General features: G+C 35.7%; 2 protein-coding genes across 10 annotated transcripts in view; both read left to right on the top strand.

The window, feature by feature from the left end:
- LOC145242244 (uncharacterized) overlaps positions 1-9239 on the top strand; it is a 297326-nt gene extending 288087 nt beyond the window's left edge. For all 9 annotated transcript variants that reach the window (XM_080105253.1, XM_080105245.1, XM_080105250.1 and 6 more), the window contains 4 exons: positions 182-616; positions 2495-2583; positions 3898-4038; positions 7140-9239. In XM_080105253.1, the coding sequence (XP_079961379.1) occupies positions 182-616; positions 2495-2583; positions 3898-4038; positions 7140-8865 (2391 nt within the window). In that variant the 3' untranslated portion in view covers positions 8866-9239. The remainder of the gene's footprint in view (positions 1-181; positions 617-2494; positions 2584-3897; positions 4039-7139) is intronic.
- Positions 9240-9390: 151 nt separating this feature from the next.
- LOC145242246 (uncharacterized) overlaps positions 9391-23216 on the top strand; it is a 33424-nt gene continuing 19598 nt past the window's right edge. The window contains exon 1 of the mRNA XM_080105254.1: positions 9391-9597. Within this exon, the coding sequence (XP_079961380.1) occupies positions 9530-9597 (68 nt within the window). The 5' untranslated portion in view covers positions 9391-9529. The remainder of the gene's footprint in view (positions 9598-23216) is intronic.

Raw genomic sequence — 23216 nt, 5'->3', positions numbered from 1 at the left:
ATTTTGTATAAATGTTACTACAAAATTAAAACATAACTTATTTCTGCTGATATTACAGACAGCTTTTGTTGTTGTTGTTGTTGTTGTTGTTGTTGACACATTTGATTCCCTTGTCAAATTCTATAGCGTCTTTTTTTTCTTTTTTTTTTTTCTTTTTTTTTTTTTTCTTTTGTCTTTCTAGTTGGCCGCTGGTGTCGGAAATATCCGCCTAAACGACGATCTTTCAAATCTGCCCCCACCTCCACCCGAGTTGCTGCAGCAACAGTTTCTCTACGGTACGATTCCCAACACAGCACAGCAACCCCTTTACGGTCAAATGGCGTACTCAAAGGGTCAAGGTCACCTGTCCTACCGACCGGGTGACGGAGAGTTCCAGATGAAGCCTACCCAGAAAGCCAGCCTCTTCAGCATCCCTGCCTCGGAGACACCGATCGTTGTTGAGAAACGTTCGGCCGGCGCCCTTGCCCCTGTTCCACCAGAGAGCTTTAAACTGGTTGCCGTCACTGATGAGAAGGAAACTCCCCCACCTATTCCGGCTCCAATGCTGGCACCGAAACCTTCATTGGATGTCATGAACCAGCAGGTGCTCAAGTCTGTAGATGATCACGCCATTCAGGTGAGTTTTCTTTGTAGGATTTTAAATTCTAAACAAACCCTTTTTTAAGCGCTTGAAATAATATGCAAATGCATCATTAGAGGTAAAAGTCCAGAATAGTTAACAATCAAAATCTCGTAAACAAAATGCCAGCTAAGCTGATGGCTTAACTCTGTTCAACTACATGCTAACAAGATAAAATAAAAATAATACTTCCCCTACCACTAACCCTTAGTCTGAGTGACAAACCTCTCACAAAAATAACTTTGTAAAACAATACTTAAATATTTAAGTTTAGCAAAATCAAGCGATACTCTCATGCCGCTTATCACTGAATTTGTTTCCAGTCGTCCTGTACATACACTTCACTTGCCACTGGTATTTAACCATGTCGACTCAGAAGAGGTGTGGTTGGAGATTGCGCACCTCCTGCCACAAAAATTTCATATGCAGGTACCCCTTTGTGGATATCCATAGTCTGTCAAAGACTAAAGGAACCTGTGTTTTATATATATATATATAATCAAGTATTTATTCATTTTCCAAATATTGGTCCTTTATTGGTAACACACTGTGTACAATTGTTTCAGCCCTGGTGTTGGAATATGAGTATATAATAGTTCATCAATTATAATTTTGCACAACTGGACTTCATCAGCGCATAGAAAAACTAATTTGTCAAGAGTTTTACAACCCACCAATCAAGACACAGTGGGTATACATTTTTAAAAAAATGTTTTTATAGCTCTAGTATCCTACTATTGAGCTAGCTAAAAGAAAACTTTGTTACTTATTTACATGCCATTACTATCCTAAGTAGTTAAATTGCATATAAACGTATGTATAGTGGTTTGCGCTATCAAAATGTCGATTACATTTGGTTCGTTGAGTTTATTATATTTATGTGAAACCGACTGTATCAATAGAAAATCATACTAATGTCTACTGTCAATTGAAATTTAAAATATATACACTCTTTCACAAGTAATTGAGCACTTTCTTTTTTTTTCCTCTCATAACATAAAATTACACTTATGTATTTGTGTCAATGAAGAAAATAGCTTTGAAGTGCTCGATTGTAAAAATGCAATAGCAAAATATATACTTAAAAAATTTAATGTTATACATTATGTGTTTATTAGCAAAACCCAAGTTTTGTCCATCCGGTCACCCAGAATTTCTTAACAATCTTAACTTAATTGACCATGCTGGAATCTTCATCCTTTCTGGAAGATGGAATTGATTATTCTTCAAAGCTGTTGTTCACCACAGCTCCATAATGTCATCCACAGACAGTGTTTTGTTGTATGACAGCTTGTCAGTGTGGCTAGACAAGCAATTACTCTAAACTGAGATCAGAACCCAACCATTTTGTTAACAGTCAAATTCCTACAATCTATGCCTTAAGCTTAAAATACTTGTATGACATCAGCTGCCTGGAGTGTTCTATTTTATGTAGAGTTGCATTATTTTTTTGGTGTCAATAATTTTCCTCCACATACCTTAATGAGCCACTTTTTACCTTAGATTGGTAAAGCAAGGAAGATAACTTATTTTTTGTTTTTAGATTTTTTTTTTTTTTTTCAGTAATTGATTATTTACAAAAACAAAAATTGTTGAATATTTATTTTGAAATGGAAATAAAAAAACATTTCTTATTGGCTAGGAAAGTTGAAAACAATTTTTTCATAGAAAGAAATAACGAAAAGCAGCCGTAGTCAATAAAAAATGTTTTTTTATTTCAAAGCAAAAAAAAGCAAAAAAAACAACTTTTTTTAAAATCAATTGTTGAAAAAAAATCTCAAAATAACTTGATTTATCTCCCTTATCTTGTCTATCGACAAAAGAATTAAAAAAAAGAAAGTCCATGAATGATTAGAATTCATTTTCGATTTTTAGGTGTCAAAAAGTTCTCACAACAGCTTCAAGGATCTCGTCTGGGACATGATCTTCTCAAAGAACATCACCAATGATTTGGAGAAAGTTCGGTACGTCAAACTTTTGTTTTTTTATTTCTTGTGTTCTTTGTGTTGACAATCAATTTTTTTAACTTTCATAAAATGTTTTTTTTTTTTTTTACTGGCAGCATTTGCTATACATAGTGATAACACCAAATGCCATCCACGGAATTGTTAATAAAATTTACCCTTCTTTCTGCAATCTAATTATATGTGACACAAATAGACTTCACTGAAATTTCCACCAAGTTTCTGTCACAAATGTCCAACGGTCTTTGTTTTATCACCATTCAATGATAAGCATGCTTACACATACAAAATCATCAATAAATCTTGATATACTCCTCTCTTGGCGCTTTTCTGCTTTTGATTGCTATGTCCTTCTTCAATTTATGGATTGTTTATTTTTGTTATATAGACATTTGTTTATTTTTGTTGTATAGACATTTGTTTATTTTTGTTATATAGACATTTGGGATAACCTCACAGACAAAAGTTTTTTAAATATAAACTCTATTCAGAATCACAATCTACTGATGAGGAGATTACCAACTTGTCCCCCACACACGTACATACAGTAGAAATTCATGGCTGAAACTTGGTGGATAAGTCGTGCATAGATTAAGGTCTATTTGTGTCAAATTCGATTTAATTGCAGAAAGGATTGTCACTTTTATTAAAGATTCCATAGATGACACTGAGAGAGGGGTACCTTGTTTGATATTTCTTTGGGTTTTATTATATTTATAACTAGCAGAGATATCCGATATTGCTCAGAGTAAAATTGTCACAAATTTCTATTAGAACTTTACTTTTCTCTATCTTTCCTCAGTTTCCCTCTCCTTATTCACAACCACCAATTTATTTTAACTTCGTTAAAACTTTTTAATATATCCATATATGCTACCTACCGGCCCATAATTATAATATTATAAAAAAATCTATATATACTGTGTTGGTCTTTGTATTTGTTTCTAGCTTTATTATTTAATAACAAGATGACTCCACTGATTGAACGATACTATTAGGTCTTGGTTCCCTTTGCATAAAAGTAAATTATTCTAAATGTAGCCTACATCTGAGTCTCTTACTCTTAGTAGCAGTATTCCAAAATTCATAATCAGTTAATTAGTTCAAGAGCGAATCCTCTCCATACAAATATAAACATACTTAACTTTATAAAGATAAATTTCAAAAAGAAAATCTTTTTATCTCGATTTAAAAAAAAAAAGTGATTTTTTTTTTATTCACCCCCACCCCACTTGATCAATTCATGTTGTTGTTGTTTTGATTATCTCTGACCGTTTAATTTTCTTTTTTTTTTTTTTTTTTTTCTTTCTTCAGTGTTGTCTTCAGATGGCTCGCCTCCAAAGATCTGAATGCCTTTAATTTTGAAAACCCAGCCCCTGGTAGCCCTGAAGAAATCTTGATGGGACTGAAGACAGGAAAGACAACATATGCTATGGTGTTTGATATCTTGTGCAAGTAAGTGATCGTCCAAACTAATATTTACTTTTTTTTTTTCTTGAACGACTGAGTTTTTTACGTTTTAGTAGAATTCTGCCTTCAGAAAGAAAAAAAAAAAAAAAAAAAAAAAAAGCGGATTTTCACTTTGTTAAATGAAAACATAAATAAATATGGAAAATATTTTCGTAAAATAAAGGGAAGTGACTCTTACATTTGTCTTGTTTGCCTCAAAAATATTTTGAGAAGAGTCACATCCCTTGCATTCATTTTCAGAGAGCAGTTTCAATGAAAATAGTTTGCACAGCGCTAGGTATCAGAATTTTTGTAGGAATTTTTGACACCTCTAACACGAAACTGCAAATAAAATATAAAAAACTCGTAATTTCTCTTTAAAAGGTGGGTTGTTTATTTTCTTTACGGATTATACTTCCAAAATAAACTATTAAAGTTGTTTTAAAAGTAATAGAAATATTTTTTTTTATTTTTTAAAAAACAGTAATGAAATTAATTGAATGTTACGAGTTCAGTATTTTTCAATTTTTAAACTTTAAAAATCTATCAAAATTTTTCTATTGATTCTATTTTTACGATATTTTCAGAGTCTATGTGAAATGTTATGCTCTTTCCAATAAACCGAATATAATATTTTAGACAAACGTTTTTTTTAATTCACGCCCCTCCATTTTCAAATGTCTATTAAAAAGTAAATAATTAATTCATGTACCAAAGTTTTATATATCACAAATTGAAGATAAAAGATCAATAAATAATATATTCAAATTTAAAACAATGCAAAAAAAGTAGTGTTTTTTAGAAATTTACCTGTAAAGTCCGAAGTTTTAAACCTTTTTTAAAAAAAAAGCACGTTGTTTGTTTATTTTATTTTTTTTTTAATGAAACCTTGGTCCTTGCTTCTTTAATTAAAAAAAAAATTAGGGCTTGAATTACATTTTTCGAAGAGTTATAAGCTTCGAAAGAGAGCGGGTGGAATTATTCAATAGTTTTCACGAAATTTCTGACACTGCTAGCACAGCGCTCTTCAATTATTGCTCTCATTATAAAAGTAAACTCTTTCAGTTGTAAAAATATTGATAAATATTTATTGTTTATCTGTATTGAAAATTTTTTATCCAAATTCATTTTTGTACATTTGTTGTATGTTTCACAAAATCACTTCAATAACTGACATGGTCGCATCACGTTTAAATCGTGAGAGCCTCCAATAAATATGAGTTCTCCACTTTTTGGTAAAAATCAACTTTTAAAAAATAATTACTTCTTTATAAGGACTTCCCACCTGTGGGGCATATTACTGTGGAACTGCTTCCCTGATGATTGCCAGCTATCATGGACCGCCACAAAAGTAATCAAATACAGTTCATACTATTGACCAATGTTAGCACTCCCATAGTGTTCCTTGTATTTCAGCTGGAATTTATTTCTGTCTTATTTGACCTCGATAAATGATGTTTTTTGATATTTGGTTTCGCTGAACAACGACCTATGATATTTAGCCTTGAATAACGATAACCTCAAAAAAAAATATTATGGTTTTGACAAATTAAAAAATCTAATCTTATATTTTTTGTTTTCTCTAACATAAATCGAATAACAGTATAAATGTGAATTAGCGCCCCAACACACACAGCAGAAAGTATCACCCGACTAGAATTCAAGGAATGTACATTACAAAGTTTTAGGACAACAGAATTTCGATTAAGGGGAGCTAACTCCTTTTCTGTTTCAGGTGGAGTTACCTCCTCCTTTTAACTTCTTTATATAATTTCTTGCGTAGAGAAAAGAGAACGAGATAAAATCGATGTGGGCAAGCGCAGACGCTAACAAAGGGATGACTTTGAATTCGGGTAAATGGAGATATAATTACTTCTGTTCGTGATAGTTGTGACAAACTTTAAGACGTAATTTGTATCATTCGATGTGTAAATAAAATTCAAGTCAACTGTGTGTATTTTCATTTTTTCCACTATTCTATGTCATTCGTGTGCTTTTCACACACAGACACACACACACACACACGCACACACACGACGTCGGGCATAATCTTCTGCAAGGTATTAATAGTTATGATATACATATACCCCCATCATAACACAAAAAATGGCTGAAGCTGACGACAGCTTGTGTGCGAATGAGATTCTAACCTGAAAATCCTTATTCACAACAAATTGTATGTAAAACCAAGAATTGTATTTCTCTGATCGTTATCACAAAATGAAATTGTTCAGTTGTAATGAAAACTTTAAGTAGATCAGGTCAGCTGTCCTTTTAGCTAGCTTGAAATAGCAGAGGAATAATAAAAAAAAAAAAGAAAAAAGATATGAAAGAGAATCCACACCTCCGACAGGTTTTCTGTGTGCATTGCAATGTATTATTTTATTTATTTATTTTTTTTTTTTTTCACTTCTGCATGACAACACGAGGTGATTGAGATGAGTTATCGACCCCTGTTCTTTGAATGAGAAATGCCCTCTACCGGCCGTTCTGTGAACCTCAAATATAAACAAGTGTCTCCGAGAACGCAAAAGTATATAATAACAAAATAAATAACACAAAAATATAGGAAAAGCGAAACATTTATTGTTTAAAAAATATAATTTTCATGTTTTAATACTATTTGTTTTTAATGAGTGATTTATAACTAAAAAAAAAAAATAAATGTTAAAAACATAAAACATTTATAGAGGTTTAAGAATAATTTTTTTTTTGTCCAGAGAAAGTATACAATGTATCAAAATTTAATTTGAAAGTATAAAATGTATCGAAATTTAATTTCAATTTTTTAATATTTATTTTTATTTTATATATATATTTTTTCTATGCATACTTTTCCATTTTTTTCGGAGAAAGATTTTCACAAACTTTTAGAAAAATATGAGTTATCGACAAACGCCCTCTATCGGCCGTTCTTGAAACTAAAATTCGCCGTATATTGTTCTACAGAAGTGCTTTTTTTTCTTTCTTTTCTTTTTTTTTAATGAAAGTTTTGTTTTTTTTAATACCTCCCTGATCTCGGATGCATAGCCATTAGCATCTCTGTTTCTGTCTTTCAAATTCTCCACTGCTTTTTAAAATGACGTTAACCTTTCTTTTCTTTACAGTTATGCTGGTGTCCACAGCAAAATCATCAGTGGTTTCGCAAAAGGTGCCGACTATCACCCGGGCCAGAAATTCACCCCCGGCAGCAACCAACATTCTTGGAATGCTGTCTACATCTACGGACAGTGGTGCCTAGTTGACTGCCATTGGGCCGCTCGTCGTATCATTGGCAAACAGTCGACCGATGATGAGGAGGACTTCCACTATCAACTTGATGAGTACTTCTTCCTTACTAACCCCCACCAGCTGAAGTTTACACACTTTCCCGATGAAGAAAAATGGCAACTGCTTGAGAATCCCATCTCTTTGGAAGAGTTTGAAAATCAACCCCACATGAAGCCGCAATTCTTTAAGTATGATCTGGAATTCATTAGCCATACAACAGCTGTGATTGTTGCCCGCGGCGAGCTGAACATCCGTTTGGCTTACCCGAATCAGCGTCGCCCATTGGCATTTAATTTTAGCATCCAATCAGAAGATGGAAAGGAAGAGTATAACGGTATCAAGTTGAATCGCTATGGTATGCAGGAGAGCTGCAATGGTATCGCTTCTTTCCGGCTTCGGCTTCCATCCCCAGGTTCCTACGTGCTGTTTATCTACGCTAAGGAAGACCGACCAGAGAACAAAGAGAATGTCTACGGCCAGGTGTGTGAGTATAAGATAGTGCAAGAGTGTGTCAGTATGACACCCCCACAGCCATTCCCACCTTGCAGCTATCTGACCTGGGGCACTGGCTCTGCATTCCAAAAGTACGGCCTACTCACGTTCCAGCAGTCCGCCACAATCCTGACGCGTGAAGGCAAAGCTGAGCTTCAACTCCGTATGCCTGAACAACAGCGACAGTTCATGGCTAAACTCAAATCCAACGACTTCAGTGATGATGACCTCGAAGGCTATATTATCGATCGTGTTGTAGGACACACAGCTTATTTCACCATCTCCCTGCCAAAACGAGGCGAATACGGTCTAGAGCTCTATGCCAACGACCCTGTCAATGAAGGAATGACCCTCTACCATGTCGCTCAGTATCTTATTGTATGCAATGAAGATGTGAAAGTCTTACAGTTGCCGAAGCTCCCTCCAGGCTATCTTGGTCCGCAGCCGAAATTTGAAGATTTCGGTCTCCGTACACTGAGTCATCCAAATAAAATTATTTTCCTCGAGGGCAACTATGTTGAGATCCAACTGTCGACGGCTGAATCGATGCGGGTAACGGCTAACTTGATTTCAGTTGAAGAAAACAAAGATTTACCGGAGTGTGTGTTTACTCAGTCTGAAGGTTCCGTGGTCAGTTTTGTCCTTCTTGTGCCCAAGACAGGATTTTACAAGCTGCAGCTGTATGCTCTGCCTTGCCGTGATTCCAGCCAACAGCTCCCGGGTATCTACAACTATCTGGTACACGTGCCTGCCATTGTCAAGCCCGCTTATCCGTTCCCGAAGCAGTACGCCCAGTGGAAAGAAGGTTGCTACATGTGGGAACCGCTGATCCTCACTTTGCATGCCGAACGCAAGTCACAGACGGTCAACTTCAAAGTGTCCATCCCATCTGCTAATGCTGTTGCCGTGGTTGCTGACCAAGACTGGACCACTCTGGAGAAAACGGGTAATATCTGGGAAGGCAAGGTTGAATTGGGCAAATACTGGGGCACCAACACCCGGCTAACACTCAACGCAAATCTCGGCGGTGATGCCAGCAGTTTTGCCACCCTTCTTGAATACAGTATTTAAAAGTTTCAAATTAAAATTCCTTTCCTGCCTCTGCTTATAACAAAAGACTAAAAAAAATCTTCTCAAGAACAAAATGCTATATTTTTATTTTGAATGCATTGCCTTGAATAAGCTATTTTTCAACCAGCAAGAGATTTTTCTTTTCTCTCAAAGAAAGAAAAATTATTTGTTTTCTACTTTTTTTTTTAAATAACATTACAGAAATAAAAAAAACGAATTAAAGAAGTTAAAGAAATATTCCGTCATTATATTAAAGAAAAGAAAAAAATGTAAAAAAAAAAAAAAAAAACGCTATTAAATTTTAAATACTTTTTTTCTTTTCGATTCAAAGTAAAAAAAATTTGAAATAAATGCCTTCAATAATTGCTAAACAACTTTTTGTTTTTGTCGTAATTTTTGGGATGTACTGCATGGAGTGAAATGATGTAAGCATGATACAAACGTATGCATAATACGAGCCTTAAAGAACGGGCTTAGATCTGATGACCTCAGAAAAAGATTGAATCAAGACAGAATAGGTTGATGTGTGAGAACCAGGAGACTGAGTTAGTTGGGCCACATTGAAAGAATCGATGAGTTCTTAGGTTTGCATGTGCAGAACAGTTGAGGTAGCAGGTTCAGTGCAAAGAGAGAAGCCCAAGGAAAAGCATGGAAAGAAGTGATAATGAAGAGAGGGATAGTTAAAAACCTTGGCCAGCGACAGTGTAGAAGTCAATTTTTACATGCCAGCAGGTAAAATGGATGTTATGAACCTCCTCCTCCTCCTATTGCTACCACTACTCTTACTATTACTCCTACCACTACTTTTACTATTACTCCTACCACTACTCTTATTATTACTCCTACCGCTACTCTTACTATTATTCCTACTACTGCAAACAAATTTTAATCATAATCTATTGTTCTTCAAAGGGAATTGAGGTACATCACTTAGAGGAAATTCAGTGCATGTAGAAAAGTTAGTGTCAGGTTCAAGAAAAACATGGGTGAAATTTAATTTTCAAGTTGTTGTTTGTTTTTGTTTTACAGTGTATCAACCCTTTTCAGGTCATTTAATGTCGAATCCAGTAATTTCGAAGAACAATTTTTTAATAGAATATATTTGTTTTTTTTTTTTTTTCAAATCAGTTTCTATTTAACCCATAGTTGGGACCATAAGAGATACTACCACTCTGGGTCAGAGTGGACCTGGGAGCAATGGCAATTAAAGGGTGGTTCCACACTCCCCAAAGCCCGCAAACTGGGGCCTCACCATCGGATATAGTTTAAGGTCATATCCAGGACCGTTATTTTCAAATGTTTACAAAAATTATAGACATGAAAGAGGAGAGATGGAATAAAAAATAATTTTTCAAAAACGGAGGAAAGAAACGAGAGGAAGAAGAGTGACATTAAATATATCATTTACAAAGTCAGTTATATTCAAACAGTGGCTGTAAAAAATGGATGCTAAATTTTATTGATCAGTTTCGGCTGAGTTTGCAAACAATGAAAGAGCTAATTAATCTACCATATCAATTTGTTGTCTGATTTTATGCAGACTTTTTCTTTTGTTTTTTATTTTGCAAATATTGAATTCTTATTCTGATTTTTTGTTGCATAAAAAACCCCCATTTCTTTGGCAATCTTCTATATTGGATACACTATTATGCATTGTTTTATTTGTGATATAGTTTAGTTTAATTTTTCATAAACATGTTTCGATTTTATTATTAATTTTTCATGAAACAAACATACTCTTCTTTAACTCTGTCACTAACCCTATGTTTGAGTGCCCCCCTCCTTCTGAACGAATTTGCTTAAAAAGCTAATCTTTAAGTATACTTTTGTGAGATTTGCAAAATAAAAATGAAAAATAAAAATAAATCCACAAAGATCAGAAAACAAATTAATACGGTAGGTTAATTTGCCGTTTCACCACTCAGACAGAATTATCATTAAAATTTGGCAGTCATTTTTTTTGAGCTAATTGTTTCAATATAATCGCAAAGTTTGATTTTAAAAAAATCAGGAAGAATAAAATAGAGAAACAAGAAAACAGAAAGAAGGGATTTATGCGTTGTCAAGTTTGACTGGGATCAAAGTATAGTATCTGTTTTGACACTACACCTCGCTTTTTCTGTCCTTGGTTAGAGAAGAGAAATCATTCTAGACTGAGGCAATTTTTACTTTTGTCTTGATCCAGTGCCCCATTTTGTGGAACTTGATTTTCCCCACATTAAAAATTTATCTTGTGTTTAAATCAACCCTCACGTGGACGCAAGTAAATAGTGATGTTTGCAGCAGGAAAATAAAAAGTGAACTTTACGTTTATATTCGGCAGCTTCGTAACTCTCGTTTCCCTTATTTTGCCATTTTTGTCCTCACATTCATTGAACCATGTTTCTGACAAAGGAGGAAGAATCTCGGTTTTCTGGGTTGGAATCCATGTCACACTTATCAATGGGTAGTTGTTGCACCTTGAAGGTTTTTTGTTTTTGTTTTGTTTTTCATTTAATCCTTACATCAATTGACTTTATGCATTGTCTGGAGTGATTTCTATAAAAAAAAGAAAAGACGGGGATGATGTAAAATAAACGGGCTTAAAGAACTAATTTGACATAAAATAAGTTTCTGAAATTTTAGCCGATTTCGTTTTTTTAATAAAAACTGGAACAGCTTATTTGACATTTTTTAATTGCTTGCAGTTTATGTTTCCATGCGATAGTCACCACAGATCAATAGCTTATCAGCTGTTATTGTTCGCAGTGGAATAATATCAAGTTGACATGAAAATTCTTGCGGTTTTGAATTTTTACATTCAGATGAAAATATCTCAGCTCAAACAAAAATTTATTGATCAAAATAAGCACCTTCAGAATCAACACAACTTTTGCCAACGCAAAAAGAAAGTGTATTTATGTCAGTAATGTAAAAATCTTGTGATGAAATCACTAAAGGTGTTTATGAAAATTGCTTAGGTTTTTGAAACATTTCTTATGCAGAAAGTTATCAAGATGCTTGAAAAAGTGGTAGTCGATAGGTGAGAAATCTGGAGAGTATGGCGGATGAGGCAGTTTTGTAGCCAAATTCATTCAACTTCTGCAGGGTTGGTTTAGCAACATGCTGTCAGGCATTGTTGTGGAGGAGAATTGGGCCTTTTCTGTTGACCAATGCTGGGTGTTGTTGTCGAAGTTTCTGATGCATTTTATCCATTTGTTGACATTACTTTTCCACCGTAATGGTTTCGCCTGCATTCCAAAAACTGTGATGGATGAGACCAGTTTAGACCACCAAACAATCAGCATGACCTTCTTTTGGTGCAACTCTGGCTTTGGAAAGTGTTGTGGAGCTTCATCAGCATCTAATTACTAAGCTGAGCATCGCCGGTTGTCATAAAGAACCCACTTTTCATCACAAGTCACAACTTGGTCGAAAAACGGGAATTATTTTGTGTCGCAAAAGAAGGGAAGATGACACTTCATAACAGTGTTTCTTTTGGCTGTCGTTCAATTCGTGAGGCCGCCACTTATCAAGTTTTTTTGTCTTTCCAATCTCTCTCAAGTGGTTGGAAATCGTTGTATACACTATGTCTAATTCAGAAGCAAGTTCTCAAACAGTTGTTCGTGGATTGGCTTCGACTAAAGCATTTAATTAATCGTCAACATCCGATGGCCGACCACTACGATCATCATCTTCAAGACTTTTGTCACCACCATAAAATTTCTTAAACCACCATTGTGTTGTGTGCTCAGTATTGGCACCTGGACTAAATGCTTTGTTTATATCACAAGCTGTTTTCAGCAGCTTTTTGGCCTAGTTTGAATTGAAGTAAGAAAATTGTGCGAATTTGCTTTTTTTCCATCTTGCATTTAACATTCCAAAAAGACATAATTGTTTTAAAATGATTGTAATTTAAACGATTAGATAGAGCTAAAAATGCTCTTCAAAATCATATATAAAGTAAAGGTATTATAACGGAAACTTATTTGAAAATACATCATTTGAAATCAAAATTTTAAATTCATCAAGAACTTTATTGTCTACCTTATAATTAGAAGGTTCGCTAATGAGCCAAGAGACTAAAGTTCAATTCTTGGTCGAGTCATACATGTTTGTTTGCAACCATCGATCTCGGGAGATGATGGTGTATCAGTAGAGTTACATAGCCTGGGCATGGAGGAAAGCTGTTGTTTGTGCAGCAGTCTCCACCTTTCTGCAAAACCAGAAGATCCAAGGGAAAGACAAAATCACTGCAGCTTGGCTCTAACTGCAACACAGGAGTTGCCGGTACTGACAATATAAACTCAGACCACATTTGGGGCTCCGTCTCCAGATTTTTTGTCAAGGATTACTCCCTTGGCCTTTCCCTTGATGTGGTAATCCTGCAGGACAGCGACTGTTTTGAATCAGAGTTGCCTTCTCTTAGGTGAGTTACCATCTAAAGTTGATGAGCCCTACTTGCCTGAAGTGACTGGTTTTAAGATGTCAGTGGACTGCCTTTGCGCTTTCTCCCAGTAAGTATAAACAGTTTCCCGGGCTTAGTAGCTAAACCACACAGGACTTGGCTGTCAGAGGCTATTTGAGACGCATACACTATGAGGGGATTTTTCTAAGGAGAGGGAGTTTATCCTCACTACCACCCTCGGCTGTGACAACCTTTGAAACCAAATCATACAAAAAGACTTTTAAAAAAAAATGTCACCTGAATGCTTCTTGCTAAAACACTCATTACTTATAGTATTACAAAGTGAGGATCAAGGGTAAGTGGAGTAATCCTAGGAAACGAGTGACGCCTTTCCCCTTTCCCTACACTTGAATATATGGTAGGCAATCAAAAAGAGGATTTAGGTCGCTCTTGACTATCATCTAAAACGCAAACCTTTTTACTCTGTATAGAAAAGTTTGGTCATGGATTTTGTGACCACAAATTACTTTGATACAAAACGCTAATGCAAATCTTGAATATAATCATAAATATATTTTATGCATCATTCATAGCAAGCATGTCTATCTTAGGATCTCCTCAGAGCCATGTGGATTCATTTGTGTTGCTATAAGAGTCACATACAACTAATTATAATCTATGCAATAAAGCTCAAGTTCTGTGTGTTCTATCTGTACACAAATAGGCTCCTATTTGGTTTACCATTATACTATACAGACCACATACAATGAAAGAACAGGTATCAAGGATCTGAAATGGGTATGATAAAGTGGGCCTCAGGAGGGGGTTTTAGTAGAAGGCTTTTCGGCATCTATCGATCTCTAATGTGAAGGAGTATGATTTTGCTACTTGTTAGTTTAGTTGGGGGTATTCATGTTGAAAGGGCACAAGTGCTACGAGTTAGAGTACATTCCACAAAAATACCTGTAAAACAAGTGCAGGGATTTTTTCTTTGGCAGCTTTTTTTTTTTTTTTTTTTACATGGGGGTCATGACTTATCAAGGCCCGGAAGCCACTCGGGACATGATGTCATTGCTTCATGTCGACTTGTATCCCTTTATAGTTGACCTATTAACCTAATACTTTGAATTTAACCTCTTTAGGTCATCTGTTATCATTATAGCTCGCCTACTAGTTGATGTAGCAACCATCCGACAGGTTCATCTATAATGTAACACTTTAGCACTGTCAGCTGCCCAGTTATTCCCCATTATCTTCCATAATTCCAACCTTTCCTCACTGGTATGGGAGGTGGCAACTTGTACAGGGCTACTCCGTTAAAAGGGCTCTAGTGAAAAATGAGGAGTTGACATCAATATTCATTGCCTCTGAGTGCTTTTGCTTCTGTAGGTGACAAGCAAAAAACGTGTCAGACGCAGAACTGCAAATCAATAGAGTGTACATGTTTTGTCTACGCACATCCTTTGCATGTTCTGAATTAAACCTTTCCTGTGCATCTAACTGCTGAGGCTTGCTGTTCTTGGCATTTCTTCTATATATATAAATCTCAAACGTCTGTGTGTATGTATGTATGTTTGTTTGTAACGCTAAAACTTTTGACAGACACAACCAGAGTTGACAAATTTCGTATCATATCGAAGCCCCATCACCCGGATGACAAATATCGAAATTTCACGTCAAACGGACCACTAGAAGTTGGTCAACTGATCAGTTATCTTCGAGGGGGGCCCCCAAAAACCTGTCATTATCTATATATATAAAAGACAAATGTTTGTTTGTAACGCTAAAACTTGAGATGAAAGATTCCTCTCCCCTAAGAATAAAACATATGTTCAATATCTGCTTTTGTTTTTTAATTGTTTATACGGTCCCGAGCAACGCTGGGTAGCCCTGCTAGTTTCTATATAAAAGCCAAGTACGTCCAAGGATGGAATACTGTTGCCATATCTGGGCAGGAGCTGCTAAAAACAGCCTATCCTGCCTTGACAGAGTACAAAATAGACTTTGTGGCTTAGTGGGGGATGCCCTTTTCTCTACCCTGCAACCTCTCTCCCACAGAAGAGACGTTGCGAGCCTATCCTTGTTTTATCGTTATTTCCATGGCAGGTGCTCGTCTGAACTCCAATCTCTGGTCCCCCCTCGCCAATCTTTCACGAAAAACACCCGTCTAGCTGAATCCACTGTGAAAAATTTCCCCCACTCTATATCTGTGCCTAAATCAAAACGCGGATTCCATGAACAGAGCTTCTTTCTTAGAACTGCACGCCTGTGGAACTCTGTTCCGTCTGCCTGCTTCCCACCGGACTACAACTTGAATGTCTTCAAGTTCAATGTTAACAAATTCCTAATGAACCGCCCCCTTAAGTAAACACTTCATCAAATCTCCACACTAACGTAATGTACTTGCAATAACCCTTATCCCTGAGTGGCTTCCGGGCCTTGATAAGTGGTGACCATCGTGTAAAAAAAAAAAATAAATAAAAATTAGGGTAAATATGTGCAATTCTGCAAGTCAACATGCAGCTGTGATGAATGCAGACCAGACAATCCTGTGGCATGATCTTTGTGAGCTCCATGCAAAAGTCTGACTTGCATAATTCCTTTTAATTATCATTGGCACAGTTACTGCACTTTTGAAGTCTGCACATATTGGTGCACTTGCGGATGTTTGAGGCAGCTGCAGTTGGACACGTTATAAGCAGATGATTACCACACTGCATCTTAGGGAGGTGATCCATATACCATTTGACTGCCAGTTTCTCATCGTCATCCATTTTGAAATTCTTCTCGTTGGTGTTGGGGGAAAATGAGTATGGGGATATATATTATATCTTCCTTGGAATGATATTTGAATTATCACGATGAAATTGAATTTGCCCAATATAGAAAAGATGTGCTATCCTGTCTGAAAGTATGAAAACTCGTTCCACCCATCGGAAGAAGTTCAGAACAGGGCTTTCTTGTCTGGCTGGTTCTTCAAAGCCATCGGACATGCTCTAACTGGCTGGCCATTTATGCATGATTCTTACAACCTCTAACCCTCCCCCCATTTCAAAGTTCAACCGTTCATCAGGAGCAGTAAGTATTAGAATTTGTCATCCTCTGTCAACTCTGCAAAGACACGTTCGATACGGAACTGCAAATCAATAAAGTGAAAGTTGTAACATTGCTTCTGTGCTATTCCTTTGTATGTTCTTGAACAAATTTTTCCTGGCTTTGCAACCGCTGGGTGTTGCTGTTTTGATATTGATAATTCTGCAGGTTAACGAATTGCTGTGGCCAATGATCTAGAAGTGTAAGCCATGTTTACTTTCAGAACAGTTTCCGATGGTTCGTTGTTCTACACAAGTCCTGGGAGTTGACTGGTTTGCAGTAGACAGTTATCGAATTGGAATCCACACAGAGCAAAAGATTCTTCCAGTGTTGAGACAGAAAAAAAAAACATATGCGAAATTGCTACAGAAAGGTTTAATATTTATGGAGCAATTCTGGTTTCTGATTGGTTCGTAGCAGAACGTGAATTAATTCGATTTGTCAGTTCCTAGCAGCATCGTTTATAAATAGAATCTCCTGACTATGTGGAATCATACCCCATTATACACCAAAAATATTGTAACATCCCCCTATTTTTTATAATGGTGGAAGTCCCTTGTGTTCATTCTGCTCAAAAATAAATATACATTCTTATATTCAATTATACATAAGAAAATTAGAAATGATTTGGATCATAAAATTTTAGCACGTGAAAAGATGCCATTTTTAATTGTGTTCAAATGTCAAGCAGATATATATGTGTACAGAGAAGAGAAATAAAAGAAATGGAACGTATTTTTACTTTAAAAAGGGGTCAGTATGTGAAAAAGAAACCATTTCTTAAATTTGATTATGCAGTTTTGTTCAGAAAACGCATACATATATACATATACATAAATATTCATATGAATAAACATACATGCAATATGTACCCGTTTAAAAAAAAAATTTTGTTAATAAAAACAATGCAAAGAAAAAAATAGGACATTGTTGATAAATAAGAAATAAACCTAATGTACACAAAAAATAAAAGTCAATTGTAATTTATGCGCGCCTTAAAATAAGCATGCAAAAAGTATTTTTCGAAAAGAAAATTCGCACAGAAAATGTTTGCCAAAAATGATGCAAAAAAAAAAAACAATTTTTTTTTTTAACGGGTACATATTGTATGTATGTTTATTTATATGAATATTTATTTATATGTATTTATGTATGCGTTTTTTTTAAATTTTATTTAAGTTCAATTGTTTAGGATTTTATTATTTTATACATGTTATTGATGCTCCCACACGAGTACCGATCCTTTAAAAAATCTGTCTACTTATATATAAATGTAAATTTTTGTGTGTGTGAGTTTGTTCTGTATAGACTCTAAAAACAGTTGGACCGAGTTTTATGAAATTTCACACAATTGTACTTTATGCATCTGGCAATGTTCTTAGATAGGTTTAGTATCAGAATGTTTTTGATAATTATCGGTAATAGAAAAAAATCCGATGAAAGAAAGAACAGGCGATTTTGACTAAAGTTAACACCTTATACAGCCTAACATCACAAGAGCATTTGAGAAGATTTATTACCACACAAACCAAAAGGTCCGGCATATAAAATCAACAGTAGGTTCTTTGATATGACAGGAGCATGTTCAAAATAAATGTTTCTGTTTCAAGCACAATTGAAGCATGATACTTGATTTTTGCATTCTAAGCTTTAATTCAAGCCATTATATATAAAATAATAATTTTATAAAATTAATAGTAGATTCTCTACAGTGCAATGTAAACTACAATGTATTGTTGATCAAGTTACTGCAGGGATGTATGTGAAGCTTCCTCCTCGTGCACAGTGATGGGTACCCCCAACTCAAGCAATCAATCTATTTGATTGAAAAATGGATGATTTCACCGCTTTCGATGACAATAAAAATATGGTAGTGTGAAACATTCAATCCCGGGCAACGTCAGTCTCTCTGCTTGTGTATATATATTTATTTATAGATTTATATGTATAGAATACACTCCCAAAACTAATTAAGTGATTACTAGCAGGACCTGTGGAAATTCCACTGCAGACTCTTTCATTTGTAATATATTGATGTTGTCATTCTGTGGATGTTTAACATAAATGGAAATGCCTTGATATTATTGTAGCTCTTTTGTTAAAACTGCAAAAATATTTATCTAAACTAGGAGAGGCACCCGGCATAGCTTGGTCAGGAAATACACTTAAATATATTTTAATTTATGCAGATTTTTTTTGTCTTGATTACCCCGCCCCCTCTCGCTTTATTTTTCAGATAAGTTTTAACGTTCGTTTTTCTGTTTTCTTTTTTTACTTCGCTTATTCTTAGGTTTTCATTAACAACCACACACACCTCCAAACACTCAGGCAATGCCGGGTACCCGCCCCCGCTAGTATATTATAAAGTTATGATTTCCAAAAATATATATATATATATAAATATATATATATATATATATACATATATACTAGCGGGGGGGTACCCGGCGTTGCCCGGGTGTTTGGAGGTGTGTGTGGTTTTGGGTAAATGAAAACTCCGGGGGGGGGGGGTAAACTAAAAAAAATGTTTTGGTAGGTAAGTATGAGGATCGAACCGGAACCCTTGAGGCAAAATTTTAAATTAAAGTGTGAAAAAAAAAGCTTCCGACGTTAACCATTGCACCACCGTGACATACTAACGGAAACGCGTTTGAATTTATTTAATTACTTAGATTTGGCAGGTGCACGTTTTAATGACTTGATGAGGTCAACTGTTGATTGCGGAGTAGCATTTCATTTACTGCGGAACGTGGGGGTAGGGGGAAACCGGAAAAATGCCGCCAGAATTAATTATAGGAAAAGGCTTAATCCACATGCGGCGAGCGAAAACTGTTGAATATTTATCTTCCCGAAGTCGAGCAACTTAAATAGACAGGCGAGCTCCATTGACAACTCTGAGATATTACGATTTATATGTGATATAAAAAGTTTTAAAAAGTTGTTAGGCGAGCAACCGCTTCTCTGAAAAAAGCCTTTTGTAGACATACAGAAAAAGCGAACACACATACATACATACATACATACATTTTCGCTTTTATATTTATAGATATATATACATATGTACACATATATATATATGTTCATATGACTTTAGTGCATCAACTTGAATTGAAACCAAAACTTATGAAGAAAAAAAAAAAATATAATTTGAGTTCCTTCAGCTATAATCGAAACTGAAACCAAAACTTATGAAGAATTCTTGATAAAATTATTATAAATGACTTGAGTGCCATCAGCTATAATCGAAACCAAAACCAAAATTTATGATGAATTCTTGGCAAAATTATTTATTACAAGAAATGGAAGATCATCTTCTAATCTATATACATAAAAGGCAAAATGTGTGTGATCATTTCATGTATGTCTTCAAAAGGCTTTTCTCGCACATGCTCTTGGGGTCGTTACTATCGCTTAAAACTGTGTATATAGGTTCTAGATAATAATATGTAGGATTTGGGAACGCATGTAGCTTATAGATTTATTTACGTCGACTTTTACAAAATTATTGCTATTTTGGCTTCTCACGTGTTGATTGGGCTTTTTAGTATAAATAAACTGAAACTAAACTCCAACGGACGTTCTTGGCATTGCGCCGGGAAAAACGTCCAGCATGACTCTATTTGACCTTCTTAATTAGGTCAAATGGAAGCAGCAGAGTTAACTTTTATTGCGCACGCCTGTTTTTATAGTTAAATAAATAATTTAAAACCTGTTTAACGTTGTCTGTTGCCGTGGCTCAATGGTTAACGTAGCACGCTTTTTTGTTTTCACGCATTAATTTCCAACTCAAGGGTACGGGTTCGATTCTCATACTCACCTGCCAAAACATTTTTTATTATTATTTAACCCCCCCCCCACCCCCCACCCCCTGAGTTTTGATTTACCTCAAGACACCCGAGCATCGCCGGGTACCCCCCCCCCCCGCTAGTATATATAAAAGGCAAAATGGGAGCGAGCGTTTATGTATGTCTATGAAAGGCTATTTGCATCGGGCTTCTCGCATCGGTTAGATTCCGCGAGAAGTTTTCGCATACTTCCCAGATTTTAATATCTCGCATTTGCAAGCAGATATGGTCTCTATCTTTTTTTTTAATATCTTTTTTTTAATCTTTTTCTTTTTTTCTTTTTTGATTGAGTTTAACAGAATCCCACCGTGCCGTCGTCTCAAGTGTTTTTTCATCTTTTTCGCATAAATAAAGCGAAACTTATTGGAACGCAACCGCCTGGCCTTTAGGCCGGGTAGTATCTGTTCTGTAATTAGTCCTTGGCCAATGTAGGGAAAACCCTTCATACTGGGACAATTAATATTTATTTTGATACTGCAAGAGTGCCCCCTTTTTTGGGGAAGCTGATTATCCCCCCCCCCTCACATTAAAAACGACCTTGTGACTAATTTGCTTTTGTGGGAGGCTTATTAAAAGCAATGCTATTTCTGCAATGACTACATTAAATTTGAACGCTTTAAACTTCCGGTCACGATACATGGAGTAGCGGTAAGATGTCAGATTTTCTTTCATTTTCTTTTCCACCTTAGCGTAACGGGTTCAAGCTTGCTTGCCTACTACCACTTTTTTAAAAAATTATTTTGATCAGCACACACCTCCAAACACCCGGGAGTTGCCAAGCATGCAGACTAATAACAATTAAACAACAGTCACTTGAAAAAAAAAAATATGTAAGCGTGACAGACAAAATAACACACGTTATCATATTAATATATAGATTATGAATTTTGCAACGGAACTTCTGAATGTAATGGTGGGCAATGTGAGCTATATTTACTTTAATTATCTTTAATACAAAGAGGTTTTGTACCAACCATTTATGACTCTTCGCTCCTAACAAAATTTGATATTTCTTGTATCCCTTAGCCCAATGTGACAGAAACAGACGTTTTTTTTCTGCGCATGTCATCATTCAAGTTACCCAATCAGATCACATCAAATTGTCACATCAGCAGCAGCTGGTAAAATAGTGTTTGTTTGTCGAAACAAAGAAGACCATCTGATCATCCCTGGGATGATGCACACTAAGAGTTTGTTTTAAAGTGAAGCTGGTCTGCACATAAATAGCCTCACTCTCTCGTCCCAACTAGCCCGACCCAGCGGCAGGGCAGGGTCGAGAAAGTTGAGGGCCAGACAGGAGCCAGGAGCTTCTGGAAGTGTTAACGTCCTTCTACATACAGCGCCTGGTATTCCCAAATTCAAAATCAAGAACATTGGAGTGATAGATTTTCATGAGAGAGGGGTGTTTGAGTGGTATTCATTTTCCATTACAATTAACGTTAGCTGTGAGAGAAAGTCTATCTGACTCCAGAGATGAATAAAATAAATGACAACAACAGACAACGTTGAAGGTTAATGGAAATACTTTTTATTTTAGGCTGGGCTGAAAGGGAACTAAAAACAGCTAAGAATCAATCTTACGAAACGATGCCATGCATCTCGGTAGGTATTACAATGCTGCTCGTGATTTGATACAAGCCTTCAATCACGTTGACACAATTGCTGTGAAAGCACTTGATGGGATGCTGCTCAAGGTTGTCAAAAACTTCAAGTATCTTGGAGCATGGTCAGAGAAGAGTACTGGCATGGAGTGCACGTCACAAGTTGAGGAAGATATGGTCATCCACTCTCTCAGAAAAGTTGAAAGTAAGACTCTTTGTTGCCACAGTAGAAACAGTCCTTCTCTATGGTGCTGAGGCATGGACTCTTACAAATGCGCTGAAGAAGAGACTGGATGGCTGTTACACACGGATGCTCAGGATGGCCCTCAATATATCATGGAGGAACCACGCAGCAAACCAACAGCTTTATGGTGACCTACGACCAGTATCACTGAAAGTACAGCAGAGAAGGATGAGAGTAGCCGGTCACTGTATGAGACACAACGAAGAGGAAGCCAGCAAGCTAGTTCTCTGGATACCAACAGATGGACACCCAAGCCGTGGTAGAAGAAGAATGAGCTACATTGACAACCTGCTACAGGACACGGGACCGGCAAACTGTCATGCGAGATTGAGAGAACTGGAGAAGTCATGTAGATTCAGTGGTGAAGCGTCCTGAAAGACGACGGAGATGAGAGATGAGATGGTGATTTGAGAAAGTCAACAGCATAAGTCTTACTTGTATGATCTCTTAACTCCAACTGACCAGCTGGAAAAAAAAAAACACAGATTGTGGCAGAAAAACAAAAAAACAAAATAGGTCAACAAATTACTGCATTCTTACACCAAGACTTCTGATTGGCCAATGGGTCAATCATTCATTAAGAGTTTTAGAATCTAAACTATGTAATGGATTTAGATCAGAACTGAAAGAAGGATTATAAACATAAGGTTTAGTTTCATGATATCTTGATTTTATTTTTTTAAGACGACGTAAAAGTGGTACAAAACCGTTTTGCTCAGTAGGAATTAATGATAGCCATCTTGGGATGGGTATTCTTCCAGTATATATGTTTTATTAACTGTTTGCTCGCATATATATATATATATATATATATATATATATATATATATATGTATATGCGAGCAAACAGTTAATAAAACATGTTAAAAAACACTTTGAAATGAGTTAAAAACATATTTAATCTGAAAAGGAAACACTAGATAAGTGGATAGTCCTTAATCTACGGAGTTTCGAAGAAATACTTTCCTTCTCATCAGAGGGTAGGAATTAGCAAAATCCGATCCCGCATTTTGCTAATTTCTACCCTCTGATGAAAAGGAAAGTATTTCTTTGAAACTCCGTAGATTAAGGACTATCCACTTATCTAGTGTTTCCTTTTCAGATTAAATATGTTTTTAACTCATTTCAAAGTGTTTTTTAACATGTTTTATTAACTGTTTGCTCGTATTATAAGCTCTATC

Source organism: Euprymna scolopes, chromosome 21, assembly GCF_053919585.1.
Source record: "Euprymna scolopes isolate OS-2025 chromosome 21, ASM5391958v1, whole genome shotgun sequence".
Lineage (NCBI taxonomy): Eukaryota > Metazoa > Mollusca > Cephalopoda > Sepiida > Sepiolidae > Euprymna > Euprymna scolopes.
The sequence above is the reverse complement of the archived record's forward strand: the minus strand, read 5'-3'. Positions and strand labels throughout refer to the sequence as shown.